The sequence below is a fragment of the Sturnira hondurensis genome, unplaced genomic scaffold (genome assembly GCF_014824575.4).
Source record: "Sturnira hondurensis isolate 20B ecotype Veracruz unplaced genomic scaffold, ASM1482457v3 Scaffold0021143, whole genome shotgun sequence".
NCBI classification, from domain to species: Eukaryota; Metazoa; Chordata; class Mammalia; order Chiroptera; family Phyllostomidae; genus Sturnira; species Sturnira hondurensis.
In genome coordinates, this window is record NW_028093774.1 from 31,037,511 (window position 1) to 31,054,086 (window position 16,576).

Genomic DNA, 16,576 nt, shown 5'->3' on the forward strand with positions numbered 1-16,576 from the left:
GTGTTTGGGTCCCTGTGTGTCTAGCATCTACTTTCACCTCTATATACTGCTCTGGCGGCATCACAGGGGAGACAGATTCACAGGGCAGAGAATGGAAAAGAGAAAAATCTGTTTACCTTAAAAAGAGATCTTCCAAGTTGATTAACGCTCCTGTAATGCTCACATAACCGTATTCAAATATAAAATACTACAACTGCAAAGGGCTGGCTGAGAAAGAAGAGCATCTTTCCCAAATGATCTCTGCTCACTTCACCCCCGCTCCATCCCCCTAAATGGGGAAGAAAATGGTTGTTAAAGTGGATGCTTTCTACGTTTGGCAAATACAGAACATGAGGGTTTGCTAAGATGATAATGTTTTTAGAAGGCCATAACCCATTTAAAGACATGTGTCCAGTTTACCTGAAAGTGGATGGTTTGTTTCTGCTTTTCCGCTGGTGCATTAGTAGACTTTAATTTAAGAAGTACCACAGTAGGAAGAAACACTAGAGCGCACGGACAAATAAAGCCCGTTAGGAATCGCGAGATCATGGAGAACCCACGGTACTTTCAAGGCTTCAACTCTACACCTAAATTGTGCTGAATTTCAGATTCTGCTTCTATGTAAAAAAAGCAAAAAAAAAAAAAAAAGCAAACCTCAAAACCCAACAACAACAAAGATTTCCAGACCTTGGGTGTTTAAAGGGCCTTCACACAGTAAATCAACCCGCTGCTGTCTTGTTTTCTCCGCAGCCAGACTGAAATAATACGGCACCAGCAGAGGTGTGAATTACCCCCATTCATCTTAATGGAGTGTTAACTTCAAAGGCTTGTTTTAACCATTTAAATGCAAAGCTCATGAGTAAACATTCCATTAAAAAAGTACAATTTAAACATTCACCCTCAACATATGAAAGTAATTTATATTCTCAGCACTTCGTCTTTTAATTTAGCAAACAAGTCTCCAAGTGTTGGAAAAGTATGTATTTTGTGCTTAACGTAGTTTTATTTTAAATAGTTATTACCTAATAAATTATGAACAGTAAGCCCGTAATGAGAAGGCCTATATTTCCCAGGAAAAGTGCTGAGGAGTACTCAGACAAGGTTTTTTGGTACTCCTGGTGAGGGGCACCACTGTAAGCAGCCATCTTATTAGCTTCTTCCAAACTCAGGGGGAAAGTGGTGACTCTAAACCGGCAACGAGATAAGGCAGAATACCAAAGTAAAATAAAAAATAAACACCTCCACAAATAATGTCTCTTGATATTAAGTGAATGTTGTGCAGAGTGTCCAATAGGTTCTGGTCCCTCCGCCAAACCTCCCCTGACACTATCCCGTGAGCAGGTGACAAATGTATTAATTGATGCCCAGCTGTCATCACACTCAACATTTTGCCCCAGGGGGCATCCTTGCATCTGTTGCAGATTTAGGGTTCTTCTGGTATTACTGGAGTTAGATTTTTTTAAAGCAGCTGAACACCTATCTGTATTTGGACCTATAATTTCATGAGCAGAAAGAGGGTACGAGAATGAGCTTATCAGACTGCGGACTCTGGCTGACCTGGAGCCACATGGGAGGCCGTGCCTGGCGGTGCCCCTGGGACGGAGCTAAGTGCCCAGTTTCAGGAAGGCGTTAGGAGGAGAGTACAGCTGGGGTGGCGCTGTGGGAAAGCACTAAAAAGAGTGCCCGTGGGGCTAGCTCCCCTGTGAGTAAAGGCGAAGAAGGATTCGAAACACATTCATCGTGCAGGATGGAAGATGAAATTCCATGTCCCTGATGGAAAGCAAATTCATTTTATTACTCAGATAAAGGGATGGGAAAAAGGGGATAAATACCAAATCTATGAAGAGAACCTGTTTCAGACTCTACCTAATTTATACAAGGTCACTTAATCCTCTCAACACAATCCTGTATAACAGGTATTAACTCCATCTAATACCTATGTGAAAGTGCAGGCTTAGAGAGGTAAAGTAGTTTGCCTAAAGTTACTGAGATTTGAATCTAAGTCTTTCTAACCCCCAGACTTGGACTTTTTCCATTACTCTGTGCTGATTTCAGGTTGCCAAAGAAGTATCTTAATTCAAAAGAGAAGCTCAATTGTCCATTTTTCACCTCATTTCCTAAGTGGGAAGCAAGGGGGCACCTGCAAAGGTGTGGATTTCCATACATGCAAATTGGCACTTTGCATGCAATTCCCTACTTTACATGTGCACAGGGATGGGATTACCTTTCTACTGATACACCCTGACTTTGGTAGGCTGCTAAAGTACCCTTTATATATTACTCATGGGAGAGACCCAGCTTCTGGTTTCCAACCAGAAATAAGCCACATCAATGGGAAGACTGGAATGATTTATAGAATCTCCAAAGAAAATATGATATAAATCATCGATATTCATCTTTGTGCCAAGTAGAAAGTCACATGTTTTAGGGACAAACCAGAAAGCTCAGAGAACTTTCAAATCCACAGCCAATCATCGCAGATCTATCTTATAATGAACAACAGAGAAAAATCACAGAAGTTTCTTAGGCAGGATTTGGAGTCAGGGCAAAACACCAAGTGGAATAATCCCACAGTTTTGTTATTAGTGATTGATGTTGACAACATTAGCCCACAAGCTAAGATTCAATTTTGTGCATAAGCTTAACATACTGATTCCTTTAAAAAACAAACAAAAGATTGACTCAATATACTTAATGACATTAAAAACTTCTCCCCTGTGAAAGACACTGTTAAGAGAATGAAAAGAGAAACAGACTGGGAGAGAATCTTTGCAAAACACACATCTGATAAAGGGCTGCTAGCTAAAATATAGAAAGAAGCATTTAAACTCAAAGACGAAAAAACAACTCAAAATAAAAAGCAGTCAAAAGATATGAACCTCACCAAAGATAATACACAGGTGGCACATAAGCATATGAAAAGATGCTCAACATCATACATCATTAGGGCAATGCAAATTAAAACACCGAAGTGGGATACAGCTACACACTCATTACAATGGCAAAAAACAAAAACATGGACACCACCAAACACCAGTGAGATTGTGGAACAGCTCTCGTTCACTGCTAGTGGGACTGCAAACCGCAACAGCCACTTTGGGGGGCGGTTTGGCAGTTTCTTACAGGACTAAACATATTCTTACCATGGGATGCAGCAGTTGGGCTCTTTGGTATTAACGCCGATAAGCTGGAAGCTATGTCCACACAAAAACTTGCACAGCTTTATTCAAAACTGCCAAAATCTGGAAGCAACCCAGAGGTCCTTCAACAGGTGAATGGAAAAACAAACAGTGGTACATCTGTACAATGGAATATATTATTCAGTGATAAAACGAAATGAGCTATGGAGCCATGAAAAGACATGTAGGAAACTTAATTGCATTTTGCTCAGTGCAAGAAGCCGGTCCGAAAGGTTAAGATAGTATGTAATTCTAACTATATGACCTGCTGGAAAAGGCTCATAGCATTCATAAAGAGTGTAAAAAGATTAGTGAGTGCCAACGCTTGCATCAAAGAGTGAACCCTAATGTAAACTATTAACTTTAGTTAATAATAATGTATCAATATTGACTCAACAAATATAATAAATACACCACACATTCAAGATGTTAATAATATGGGAAACTGGGTGTTTGGGGGCGGGTAAAGGAATATATGGGAACTCTGTACTTTGTACAAAAATTAAAACTACACTAAAAGATAAAGTCTATTAATTTAAAAAAGCAAAAGACCCACAAATAAATAAACAAAAGATTGACCAAATACACTGCAGAACATTTTCAGTTTGTTTCTTATTTTGATTAAAACTGCTATGGGCCCACTTTCCCTTACCCACTCCCATTTTGTTCCACTTTTCTGTTAATAATGTTTACAAAAAATGCTAACCTATATAGCGAGGATTCATCCATGGTGCCTTCCAGAATTATACCTTTCTGCATATGGAGGTAAATTATTCTTCCTAAGAAATGAAAATTTTTTCTTTCATTTATTATGTTTTTAAAGTTTGTATTTATTTTTAGAGAGAGGGAAAAGGAGGGAGAAAGAGGGAGAGAAACATCAATGTGTGGTTGCCTCTCACACACCCACTACTGGGGACCTGGCCCACAAACCAGGCATGTGCCCTGACTGGGAATTGAACCAGCAACCCTTCAGTTCACAGGCCAGTCCTCAATCCACAGAGCCACACCAGCCAGGGCTCTTTCATTTATTATTAGTCCAATTAAAAATGATGACTGCTAAACTAAAATTCCCAGCCAAAACTCCAAGGATGAGCAAAACAAAAGCCTGTAGAAGTAAGGGGGAGAAAAAGAACAATTAGAGTATTTAAACAAAAAATCTCTACTCTCCTCAATAATGTACCTTACAGCTCAAAATACATGATGACTTTCTTGATGTAGATAAAATAATTATAAAATGACAAATTATTTCTTAAAAGAGGATTCTTAAAAGAAACAAACAAAACCAACCTACCCCAAGCTTTTTCCATGACAGGAAATCCTCTCTGCTGAGTTTAAGATAAAACAGTCCAGGGAACACAAAAGTCAAACACGCCGATGTACTGGAACCTTTAATGGGAGGAAAAGAGAGGTTATTGCCAGGTTCACATGTGTGGCTAGATGACAATTTTATCCATTTTATTAGGAGCATTTTTTGAAATAAAAAACTTACCGACTATACCAAATACATTCCTAATATCAGGAACATATATTGCACATAAAACAATGACAATATTGAGTGCTAGAGTAGTTAAAAAATGGTGAATCCATGAGAAGGGAAGATTGGAGAAAAACACCATCATGAAAGCTTTCCTTGCCTGTATAACACAAAAGAGAAACAGATTTAGATAAAGAGAAAGGGTCGAAGCCAAAAATGCTAACTTAGGGAAACACATGATCGGTACTGGATCATATTTTTGTCCACTAAACCAACTAGATTTCAAAAATAGAACATAAACTATTATCATTGTTTATTATTAATAAATTAAGAAACATATACTTCTGTGTAAGCTTCATAAATGTTATTTTGCTTTAATTCTTGAAAACATTTTCACGTGCAATTTCTTTAGGTTGCATAATTTTCAAAATTATCAACACTAACGTCATGTGACGAAATCCCAGAGGATCATTTTCATTAAATTCAACAGAAGCACAAAAGGTTTGAAATGAAAAAAGAAGTCATGCCACGGGAAAGAAACACCATTTACTATTTTATTTTATACTCTGTTTCACAGCACACGACTATGAAAACCGGTTCACGACAGCCTCACGGCCAAGGCAGACAGCAGGACAGCAGGCAGCCTCATCCCACCGCTGTTTACGCAGCCCCTACTTCATTCCTGGCCCACAGTGTGCGCTGGGAGGGGCACGCAGTCTCCAAGGCCCAGTTCTTAAGGAACTCACTGTTTAGGAATTCAAGACATCCCTGTAGCAGCATTTATACCCAAAGCCTTTGTTTCCATTTTCCCAGAAATTCTTAAGATTCTTATGTGTGGCAACTAAAATGCAGAATGAAGATCTGTTCTGCCCCTTATAATTCTAGAACAAATAAAATAGCTTGGCTAAGATTAAACTAGAATGTCCATGTGAAAATAAATTTATGATAAACCAGAAGGAGCTTATTTTTGCCAACTTGACTTTTTCCTCTTCATGCACATTCTTCTGAAAACAGAAAACAGAATCAAAGGGGGGAAAACCCCAAAACCTTAGAACTATAGTCTCTAAATTGGAAACAATGCTGTGGGAAAGCGTAAACCTAAACTAAAACTCAAGAAGCACAAATTAGCTTAGTGGTTCACTGTTATTTTTGTGCTTTCATGGGGCATGCGCAAGTATGAGGTCTTTGATCAATTACTTGACAAATGAATAAGATATACAAGACTAGATCTGATTCAAACATTCCAGTCTGCAAAGAATTAGAGTTGCCACATTAGGGAGCTGCTACACCAAGCAGCAAAACCTGTACGGGTACTTACAGGGAAGTGGATTAGAGGGACTGTCAGAAGCACAGCACACAGAAAGCATAACCTCACGGTCCTGACAACAGCATCATGTGGCAAGTATTTGCCGTAATCCTGGAGTACATTGGACGCCACTTTGTCTGTAAATTTTAGAAAATAACAGTAAGGATCACATTATAAACTACTAAGATGTCAGTTACAGCAAAAATTATTTCCTTTTGCACAAAGGGATCTTAACAGATTTTGGATTTAAAGTCCCTGGTTGATCTCTGGCCTGTTTTCTACTATGAAATACAGACATTAGTTAAATATCTTCTTAAAACCTATAATCTCTTCTTTTAATGAAACTAGAAATTGGCAGAGGCAGAACCTAAGTTATGTCCAGAAAAAGTCCAGCCATTTTTAATATAATAAGAGTGATTTGTGTGGCACCAATGTAACCTGGCAGCCGAGGAGAGTGGGCTGGAATGAGCATATGTGAACAATGACGACTTCACTGTACCAGTCAGCAGGGGTGGTAGACACTGCTAAATGAGCATGGGTACTGTGTGATTGTCACATTCAAAATGAATAACAGAGCAACAAATCTGCATCAAGTTTTGTGTTAAGTTTGCATATTCCACTACAGAAACTATTCAGATGATTCACAAGGCTTTTGGGGACAATGCAATGAGTGGAGCGCAAATAAAAGAGTGGCACGTATGCTTTAAAGATGGTCGAGAACTTGTTGAAAGTGACCCACATTCTGGAAGGTCTGCAACAAGCAGAACACCTGACAATGTTGAACATGCATGGGCTGCAATCAACAAAAACTGGCAACGGACTGTGAGAACTAGAAGCTGATCTGGGGATTCCATAAGCTACTGTCAAGATTTTGACAGGGGATCGTGGCATGAAACATGTTATGGCAAAATTCATTCTGCGGCTTCTGCTACTGGAGAAGTAATATCGTGCTACAGTTGCTAATGACTTGATTGAAATTGCTACCATTGAACCAGATTTCTTCAAGAAGGCCATAACTAGAGTTGATTTGTGGGTCTATGGCTATGATCTGGAAACGAAGGGCCAGTCGTCCCAATGGAAGTCGCCTGGTTCTCCATGCCCAAAGAAGGCGCAGCAAAGTTGCAGCAAGGTCAAGACTATGTTAACTGTGTTTTTTGATTGGGAAGATGTTGTCCATCATGAGCACACCCCTCCAGGCCAAACAATTAAGAAGGAGTACTACGTCAATGTTCTTCATCAGCTGAGAAATGCAATGAGACAAAAACAGGTGCAGCTATGGGTAACTGGTGATTGGCAGCTTCATCACAACAACACGCCCACTCACATATCATGTCTCCTGCAGAGTTCTTTTGCAAAACATCAAATCATCCAGGTGACTCAGCCCCCATACACCCCATACAACTTCTGGCTTTTCCCCAAACTAAAATCACCTTTGAAAGCGACGAGATTCCAGACCGTCAATGAGATTCAAGAAAATACAATGGGTTAGCTGATGGTGAGTCCAACAAAGGATTTTGCAGTGTTTTGAACAGTGGGTGAACTGTGTGAGGTCCCACAGTGCCTACTTTGAAGGGGACTGGAGCGTCATTGTCCTATGTACAATGTTTCTTGTGTCTTCTTCAATAAATTTCTCTCATTTTCATAGTACATGGCTGGACACTCTCTGGACAGACTTGTATTTTAGAACTTGTCCACAATCTGAAGGTTTTGAACATTTATGTTGTTTGCTTTGTAAAGTGTTTTCTACTACTGAATTTGGTCCATATGATAACAACATAAATTGGTGGCTAGGCTAAAAAAATATAACTGGCCCAAGACACGTAACTCATAGGGGAAAAGCCAGCACAGCTGTACACCCAATTTTGTTGGGGGAGAAGGCAGGTTGCCAAAGCCAATACCTTTTCCTCAATACGACAATGTTTTCTAGAGTCTCATAGAGTCGTGCACATGTTAGCCACTTCATCGACATCACATCTGTGGACTCATCGTACATACAAGTTTTAGGGACGTGGCTTACTTAGCAAGCCAGTGTGGTAGTCAGTGACAGAGTCTGTACACGCCAACCCTGCCTTGCTCCAAGGTGTTCTTCCCTTCTGATAACATCTTCCACACCCCAAGCCACACAGGAGTATTCAAGTGAGGGTACTCAAGAACAATGCAGATCACTGCCTTGCACGGAAAGATCAATTTGTACTTAAAAGAGAATGGTGCTTTTACAATTTGAACATTTATGTTTTGGGAAAGATGCTTTGAAGGAAATAAGAAAATCAAATACACCTCTGTTTTCAAGGACCTTAAATTTTAAATGGCAGTTAAGATGAAAACACACACATATAATAGTGTACAAACACAGATACACACATAAGCGGCAGAAAGAAGGTATAAACAAATAGCCATGGTGATTCTGAACAGAGAAAGTCAAAAAGGAAATCCAGGAAGGCTTGGGGAGAGTCATCATAACATAGTGGGCGGCCGATTGTAGAGGGGCTTGCATCCTGGAACTACAGAGACTAATGTTTTAATACCACCGCTTCATAGCAAATTAACTTTTCAGAGTCTCTTGGTTCTGACGTCTATAAAATGGAGACACTGATATGCTGACCTGCAGAGTTACTGAGAGCATTCAATGAGTTAACATGTGTGTGCTGACACTCAAAGACACGGGGGAAGAGATTCCAGGAGCAAGAACCAGCATGAGCAGAAGCCCCGGAGTAGCAGGGGGAATACGCACCTGAGAAAATGAGTCTCCCAGAAGTAGCTCAATGGCTGAAGGACAGTGCGCTGCAATGCAAAGAGCGGTGGGTGACAAAGCTGGACATGCATTTAAGGCCCAGCAATGGAGCTCAATCTGGTGGGCCACAGAGATGCAGTGACTCAGAAGAACAGTGTATTGTGATCTGAATTATTCAGGAAGACAGATTGGGAGAAAAAGAGACCCAAAACAGGGATAGCAGAAAGCAATGGTCATAGCACTGAGAGGTGATGAGGACCTGAACTAGACTAGTGATGGTAAAAGTAGGAGAGAAACTAATTGTCTAAATTACCAAAAACACACATCACACAGAGTGGGACTATGGACTAAGTAGGAGGTTAAAGTTGAATTCCATTCCCGAGTCTGTGAGACATTTGTGAGTTTTGGAGAAATATGGCAAACTATTTTGTTTCCATTTTCTGAATCATAAAAGTGAGCTATTAACACGTATTGCTTAACAACCTCGTAGACTTTTTAAATGGTCTGGTTATTATGCAACATTTGTTGGTTGGCCTGGCTCACCAGAGGAACACTTTGTTTCCCTTCACCTTAAAATGCTTTAACATCTGTAATCAGAGCCCATAGTAGTAATCTAGGTACACACTTACTGGTCTCTTTAATCTGACAAAATTTAAGTATTAACTAAGCCTTGGGAGCACTGATTGGAAGAATCCCAAGCAGTTCCAGAATCCTGAAGAACTAAATTTACTACATATTCAAAATATCTGTTACATGTCCACTTTCTACTTTCCCAGGATTCAAACCTTCCCTCTGAGCCAGTCAGTTCTGTGTTCTTTGCTGAGCCCTACCATATGTAAGGAATGGAGTACCACACACTGCACTCGATTCAGACGAATCTTATTAAGGACCTGATGGTGATCTCTGCAAGTTGTGCATGCTACTGAATTCAGGAGGCTGTCCTGTTTAACCTGCATTGTCAACTGGGTACGAAGTTTATAAAGATGACCACGGAACAGTGGAAAGACCACTGGATCAGTATTTAGGAGACCTGCCACTAATTGAGTGACAGGTCATCTGACCTCTTTGGGCTTTAGTTGTTCATCTATTCATTGAGTTGAAGCCTTAACTAGTGACGAGCCCTTTTGATTAAGTATTCAGGACCAATTAGCAATTTATTTCCATAAGACTGAGAGTTACTGTTGTCCAGATAGAAATGTATCATAAAATATTTTCCCTGGTTAGTATTAACATACCAAAAACAAAACACTGTGAACAGCAAATCAGTATCTGAATCTTCTGTCTTTGGAGAATTACTTTTCTTTCTTTCTCTTTTTTTTCTTCCTCTTTTTCCTTTTCTCTTTTTCTTTCTTTCCTCCCTCTCTTCTTTCTCCTTCCTTCCTTCCTTCCTTCCTTCCTTCCTTCCTTCCTTCCTTCCTTCCTTTTTCTTTCTATCACCTACCTCTACCTATATACCTACCTACCCACCTACCTATCAGGGATTTTTCTTACATGTGTATTTCTCCATTACATAAAATGTGAATATCCTGAAGAATCTGCATTGACAGAGAAGGATTAAGTTAGAGACAACATACACTTGGTAATCAAAAAAATCCTGGCCCTGGCTGGCGTAGCTCAGTGGGTTGAGCGCGGGCCTGCGAACCAGACGATCACGGTTCAATTCCCAGTCAGGGCACATGCTTGGGTTGCCGGCCGGTTCCTTGCAGGCTAACTACCAGCAGGGAACACACAAAAGGCAACCATACATTGATGCTTCTCTCCCTCTCTCCTTCCTCTCTAAAGATAAATAAATAAATAAAATCTTTAAAAAAAAAAGAAAGAAAATCCTTGCGTAGTAAATAATATTTAGCCTCTGTGTTCAAGCATCAGTACATAGATGGATGGATGGATAAATAATACACACTGAGATATAGAGAGATAGATAGATAGATAGATAGATAGATAGAGATAGAGATAGGTAGATCAATCAATCTTAAGTGAGCCAAGTTTTTCCAAAAGTCCAATTTGACAAAAAACCAGAATGAAGGAAATCTGGGTTCTGTAACATATTTTCCTGAGGAGGAAGGACAGTGATAAAGGCACTGACTTTGGAGACAGTCAAAATCAGATTCAAATCCCAACTTATTATTCATTAGCTGGCCAAATTACTCAGCATCTTGCACTTACGTAATAAATGTTAGCTCAATAAAAGTATTAACATCCATTCTTCCATGTCCCTTTCAATTTAACACAGTCCCTAAACATCTTGTGGTAATTTATGTGCCCAATTTCCCAGCTATCCTGGAGATTGGTGGGCCTTTTGAGGTTTCTTCTAGATAGTTCTATTTATCCAGAGGGAAAAGAAGGAGGTCCATTTTTTAGACCTTTTTTCAATGCTGAAGATCCCTAAATATAATAGTGTTTGTGCTAGGTGACCATTTTAACTTAGAAAAATATACAACTACTCTGGTATACCAAGTTTTAGCTGAATCCCAACAGTGACCTTGCTATCCTAGCTTACTGATATGAAAAAGTCTTACTGAGTGCAAGTCTGTACGAAGACTAACCAGTGTAGCAATCAAAAATAGAGCTTATGCATTTCAAGAATTTTGTTTCGCTAGCAATGATCAAAAAGCTTAGCAATCTGTTTTAACTTTCTTAGTGGTGTATCTAGCAGGGTCCCATGTCCATGCTGGAAACAGCGCTCTTCCTGATGGTGTGCACAGACCGCTGCCACTCTGATCCTGCATCAGCGCAAACGTGCAAGAGCACACTTAGACTAATGAATGAGATTTACAATTGTTGAAAATGCAGAGAGCGCGCAAGAAAAAGACTATATCGAGCAATTACAATTTTCTCACACGCTGAAAACTCCAAGACAAAACAACTTGTACTGAACAGTTACCATATTTAAATTAAATTTCATTAAAGAGAGTAAGAAGTACAATACTAAAACACAGAAACCTGTGATTATACAATAATTACAATTGTAATGATAATAACAACGACACACAAGGAGCAGTAGCTCTCCCTTTTGGAAGACTGCTATGTGCCAGATACTGCCGCGGGCACTTTAGATACAACCCATTACCTCCTCGGTACGACTCGACGCAACTATCTCTGTGTTACAGACTAGGGGACGAAGATACTGCAAGGTGAAGTATCCCGTTCAACCACGTTTGTAGGATTTCAAAATCTACCCTTAGTAGCTATCCAAGCAGATGTTTTCCAAAGACTAGTCAGATGTGGACACACTCTGAGGGATAAGCAAAGCCCCATTTCATGTTAGCATGGATGGCTAAAACCCGAAACGAGCACAAGGCTACCAACTGTGAAATCAGAGTCATAACAGCTAACTACCCCCAAAGTCGTAAGAGCTATTTACTTGGAGAGTTGTTATAAAAGCATTCATAAACTGAAAAGTGTACTGAAGAGTTTGACAAATTGAGGGTGACTTGTTATAATGTGTTTATTTGCAAAATAAACAAGTGTGTTTGCAAATTAAACAAGAGAGCTTACAGTTTTTTTTAATCTTGTTTTAGACTTTTAAGTTTTACCTTTCTTTGAGGTTCTTATGAGGAAAAAATAGCACATCAGGTAGACAATTTTTTGAAAATAAATAAAAATATTTACTTTCGTGTTACAAATTTAAAAGAATGCACGCTGTCCCATCGTGTGAATGGGGTCTGAAGGCAGAGACCCCCAACACGTACACAAGCGCATAGCTGAGGTTTGGTTAAAGCCCGTTTCTTCCCAACCTGTTCTTCTGCCTTTAGCATTCTCCCAAACTGCCGAACTAGAGTCTAATATAACGAAAATGAGATTTATTCTGAAATATCTATAAAAAATAAAATCACTATTGCACATTTTTCTTGTATAAAGACATCAATGTCCCTAAGGCTGAGGTTTTATTCAGGTGTTTAGGGGAGTTTTCATAAAAAAATATGAATCTTGAGCTTGATCTACCTTCATAAGAGAAAGAAAATCAATTCTTTGAGGCCCACAGAGCTACCACGGTGGTGGAGTGGATTCTGGTAGCCTGAGCAAATTAACTCACTAAGGACAGGCAGAAACAAAGTCCATCTCCAAGTGTGAGATCAACCACAGAACAATTTCTTTTGACACCTGTAATTAAATAACATACTTACCATAAAAAGTGAGGTATCCAAAGAGTGCTGAGATAAAATAAATGAGAAAAGTTAAAGCAATTGCTGTATTGGTTACATTCTGCATTCTTTTCTTTGAAGGGCTAAAAGACAAAAATGGCACAAGCAGAGTCAGTGATCTGGCTTAGATCTACAGAAACAAGTATCTCCCAAGCTACTTGGGAGATAGCTAGTCAGAAGAGTTATCATTCAAGACCTAGTCCATTAATAATTATACACTAGAATTCCCGATTTGAAATGACTGCACAAAGATTACGCTTTCAGGAAACATCCTCAATTTGCACAGAACTCTCAGTTGTTTCATTTTGTTTTAAACTAACACTTAGAATCCAGTGATGGGAGGGAAGACCTCATAAAGGAGAAGCATGTCACTCAGAGGAGAAGCATGTCACTCAAGCATAAAGGAGAAGCATGTCATTCAAGAACTCATAAAGGAGAAGCATGTCTTTTTACCTAGAAGTAAAAAGACATCCTTAATACATTTCAAATATTCCAGGATTTGGTGGTACCTTTGAAGCTCACAGTATATGGGCAATATCGAGGTATGGCAGAGAAATGAGAAGGCCGTGGCTGGTAGGGCATAAACACTCTGAAAAAAATTTAGAAGAGATTATTAAATGCCACCCTGTTGAAACCACTACTTCATGTGACAATAAGCTCAGTTCTTCAAAAAACCCCAACCAATTTGGTTAAACTAATTTCATTTTTCATAAATCATCTCTATAAAATAAGGTTTTTGTTTCTTTTAAAGAGATACCATTATGGCCACCAGCCAATCTTTACTTGATAGAAGGATGGCCTATACTGGCTCAGTATTTCTTGCTGGCTTCCATACCATGGTACTTTCACTACCATCACTGTTGCTTGTACATTATTTGGGTAAGGTAAAAAAGTTTAGGTGTGATAAATAATATTTAGGTGAGAGTCAAAATAATCACACTTTAGAAATAATCTCTTTATAAATCTCAGTCTTTCCTAATGTATGCATTAGGAAACTTAAATACATCTTACTACTCTAAGTGGAAATAACCATTAATGCTTTCGAACCTGCTTTCTTTTCACCAACTCAATCCAAGGTAGTATCACCAATTTAACCCAAGTGAACACTGATAATATCAATCACATCTTAGCATCTTTGCCTAGGTTCCCTTTCAACGGGAATGAACATGATTTACTCTAGACGTCAAGTGCTTAGAGATCCACTGGAACACACCAACAAAACTTCTCTAAAAATTAGAATATTTAAGAGCCAGATTTACAAAGCAAACAAAACTTACCGTCTAAATGAACATACTGTCTCTACAAAATGTATGGTGATGGTTTACTTTCTTTTTCCTACTGTTAAAAAAAAAATTCCCCTTACTAACTTTACGCTCTTCAGTGAAAGAAGTTCCAGATGACTGAAGACCTATCTTGGGACGTAATGCCTCCTCAAATATTTGAAGTGTACTGGGAGGAAGGAAAGCTGAAGTGTTTCCTGAGGCTGGATTAGGGGAATGAGACTTTAATTCACAAATTCTCTTTCGTATATTGCTCAATTTCCTGGCTTGTCAATTACCCTACCTAAATCTTTAAGGCACATGGAGGCCTTTACCATATAAAAGATGTGGTAAACCTCCCTTGTGGAGCCAGAGAGATATTTCTCATGAAAAAACTGCAGATAAAAAGGAATATGCTGCATGGGGGAGTTACTGCACGAACGTGCTTCACTTATAGAACTGTGCATGAGTGGAGGGGACTCCAGTCTCTGGAGCGCTGCGTTTCAGCAGAATCCCCAAGTGCAGATGAACAGACTTGCAGCAATGGGGAAGACGTGTAGCTCTTCCCAAGGGTAGACCTCGCCCACACCACAGTTCCTGTCCCCTCTGTTGAAGCACAGGGACTCTTGCAGGCATTCTCCATGTCCTAGGGCTCTCAGAGAAGGCTAGGGGACTTGTTCCTCTCGTCTCCCCGTTTAATGCATCATAAATTTCAACTTTGGAATGTCTGCCAGAAGACATACTGGCAGCGCTCAGCTGCCGGTCCAGTGATGAGGCTGTTTAGCTACAGACCAAGGTTCTACTCACAAGGGAGGGGTTTTTGATATAATTGGCTATTTAGCTTTACAAGTCCAGAGGGCAACAGGAAGTCTGTATCCACAGAGGACCTTATTGGCCAGACCAGACATTTAGTAAATCTGTTCTTTTAGGCAGTTGCCCATTTAAAACAGGCTCCATTTAAAGGCATGCCAAAAAAAAGGTGGCTGTTTCATAATAGGCCACCCTGTGTTAAATAATATTATTCTTCTGGTAGGCAACCCTATACTTAGCACTTTCATGAAAATTAATTAGTTACAGGTACAAAGACCTAAGAGACCCTGTTACACAAATCTCTTAAAACTTGAAATGTGAAAAATCAACCAAAAGTATCTGTTAATAACTTACACACCTCTTTGGAGAAATGAAAGAGCTTTGGTTTACAATCATCTGTAGCATTTGAAATCTGTTTAAGAGGATTGAGGGGAAAAGGAGAAACCAACAGTCATTAAAAGTCAGAATACATCAACAAACATGATGAATTTATCATTACTAGGCTTTCAAATAAAAATATTTCAAAACAAAGTTCCAAAATGCAATATAGTCATTACTTTTCCACATATTGGGGAAAAAGACATTAGTCTGATTTTTTTCCTTTTTAGCTTAAAATTAAAAAAAGGAACTGAAAAGAAAATATAAACTATTACCTGAAAGTATTGCTCCATACAATTCAATGTCAGAGGACAAGGAATGGACCATTTTTTAATTACTATCTGTAAGAATAAGTAAAATCAACACTCAGATTATTTCTCATAGAATCCATGACAAGAATTGAGTTCAAATAGGTCAGCATTATTGCAGTTGAACTAGCACCATGCCCAAGCACATACTAGGCGATGGAAGAGATTCTTTGCTCCCAGGCTTTGCCCATTGGGCTGCAGTCACTGTAGTGGGCGTGAGGCCGAGTGCTGCACGTCCGTTTAGCCGGGATCTCCCCCATTCAAGACTGTCAGCTTTCAACGCTCCAGTGGCATCAAGGCCTTAAAAAAAGTACAACTCAAAATGGGAGCACAATCTTTCTAGTGACAATGGTACAAGAATATGGTTATTTGTGGATCTGGCACCAGCAGCAGATAGAGAAATATTAATAGCTGTCTTGGAAATGGCCACAGGCAGAGGTAAATAGAGACACTCAGCAAAGGGTGAGCTCAGAGATGGATGACGTGTAACTACGGCCCCTCCTTCCCTTTTTCAGACTTCCATCACTTTCAGTGAATGTGGATAAAACCAGCTAAGGAGGAAACTCCAGCTGTTAAAAATACATTTAAAAAACATTAAAAATCCAGAGGGATGTCATTTCCCAGAAATAATCAATAAAAATGTTTCAGGACTTTACTCTTAATTGTGGCCACCCTGTTCCTAGACCTATAGTTGTGGCTGTGTCAACATTGCCATTGTTACCCCTGTTTCTGGGCACATAATGACTCTGTAAATATTTGCTCCAGGCTGCAACCCAGCACACACAAAGGGGCCAGGAGAATAAAGGGAGCATTTGTCCTCTGCAGGAGACCAGGGAGTAAATACTGCTCCTATTCCTATTCCTATTTGGTATTTATCTAGCTTTGGATTTAAACTCATTCAACTAAGATTTTATATAGTAATAAAACAAATCTAAGGAAAAAGTACATTTTTAGGATTAAGTTAATGAATGAACTAAAGAGTGACTCTTAATTAAAACCCTCTCCCA

General features: G+C 39.3%; 1 protein-coding gene across 2 annotated transcripts in view; it reads right to left on the bottom strand.

Annotated features, from left to right (window-relative positions):
• Positions 1-4,121: 4,121 nt before the first annotated feature.
• SLC38A6 (solute carrier family 38 member 6) overlaps positions 4,122-16,576 on the bottom strand; it is a 59,192-nt gene continuing 46,737 nt past the window's right edge. Inside the window, exons 9-16 of one of the 2 annotated variants that reach the window (XM_037031560.1) lie at positions 15,537-15,602; positions 15,242-15,295; positions 13,324-13,403; positions 12,797-12,897; positions 5,951-6,075; positions 4,648-4,792; positions 4,450-4,544; positions 4,122-4,263 (exon numbers count right to left, since the gene is read on the bottom strand). In XM_037031560.1, the coding sequence (XP_036887455.1) occupies positions 4,180-4,263; positions 4,450-4,544; positions 4,648-4,792; positions 5,951-6,075; positions 12,797-12,897; positions 13,324-13,403; positions 15,242-15,295; positions 15,537-15,602 (750 nt within the window). In that variant the 3' untranslated portion in view covers positions 4,122-4,179. The remainder of the gene's footprint in view (positions 4,264-4,449; positions 4,545-4,647; positions 4,793-5,950; positions 6,076-12,796; positions 12,898-13,323; positions 13,404-15,241; positions 15,296-15,536; positions 15,603-16,576) is intronic. The other variant, XM_037031561.1, reaches the window with a different exon arrangement.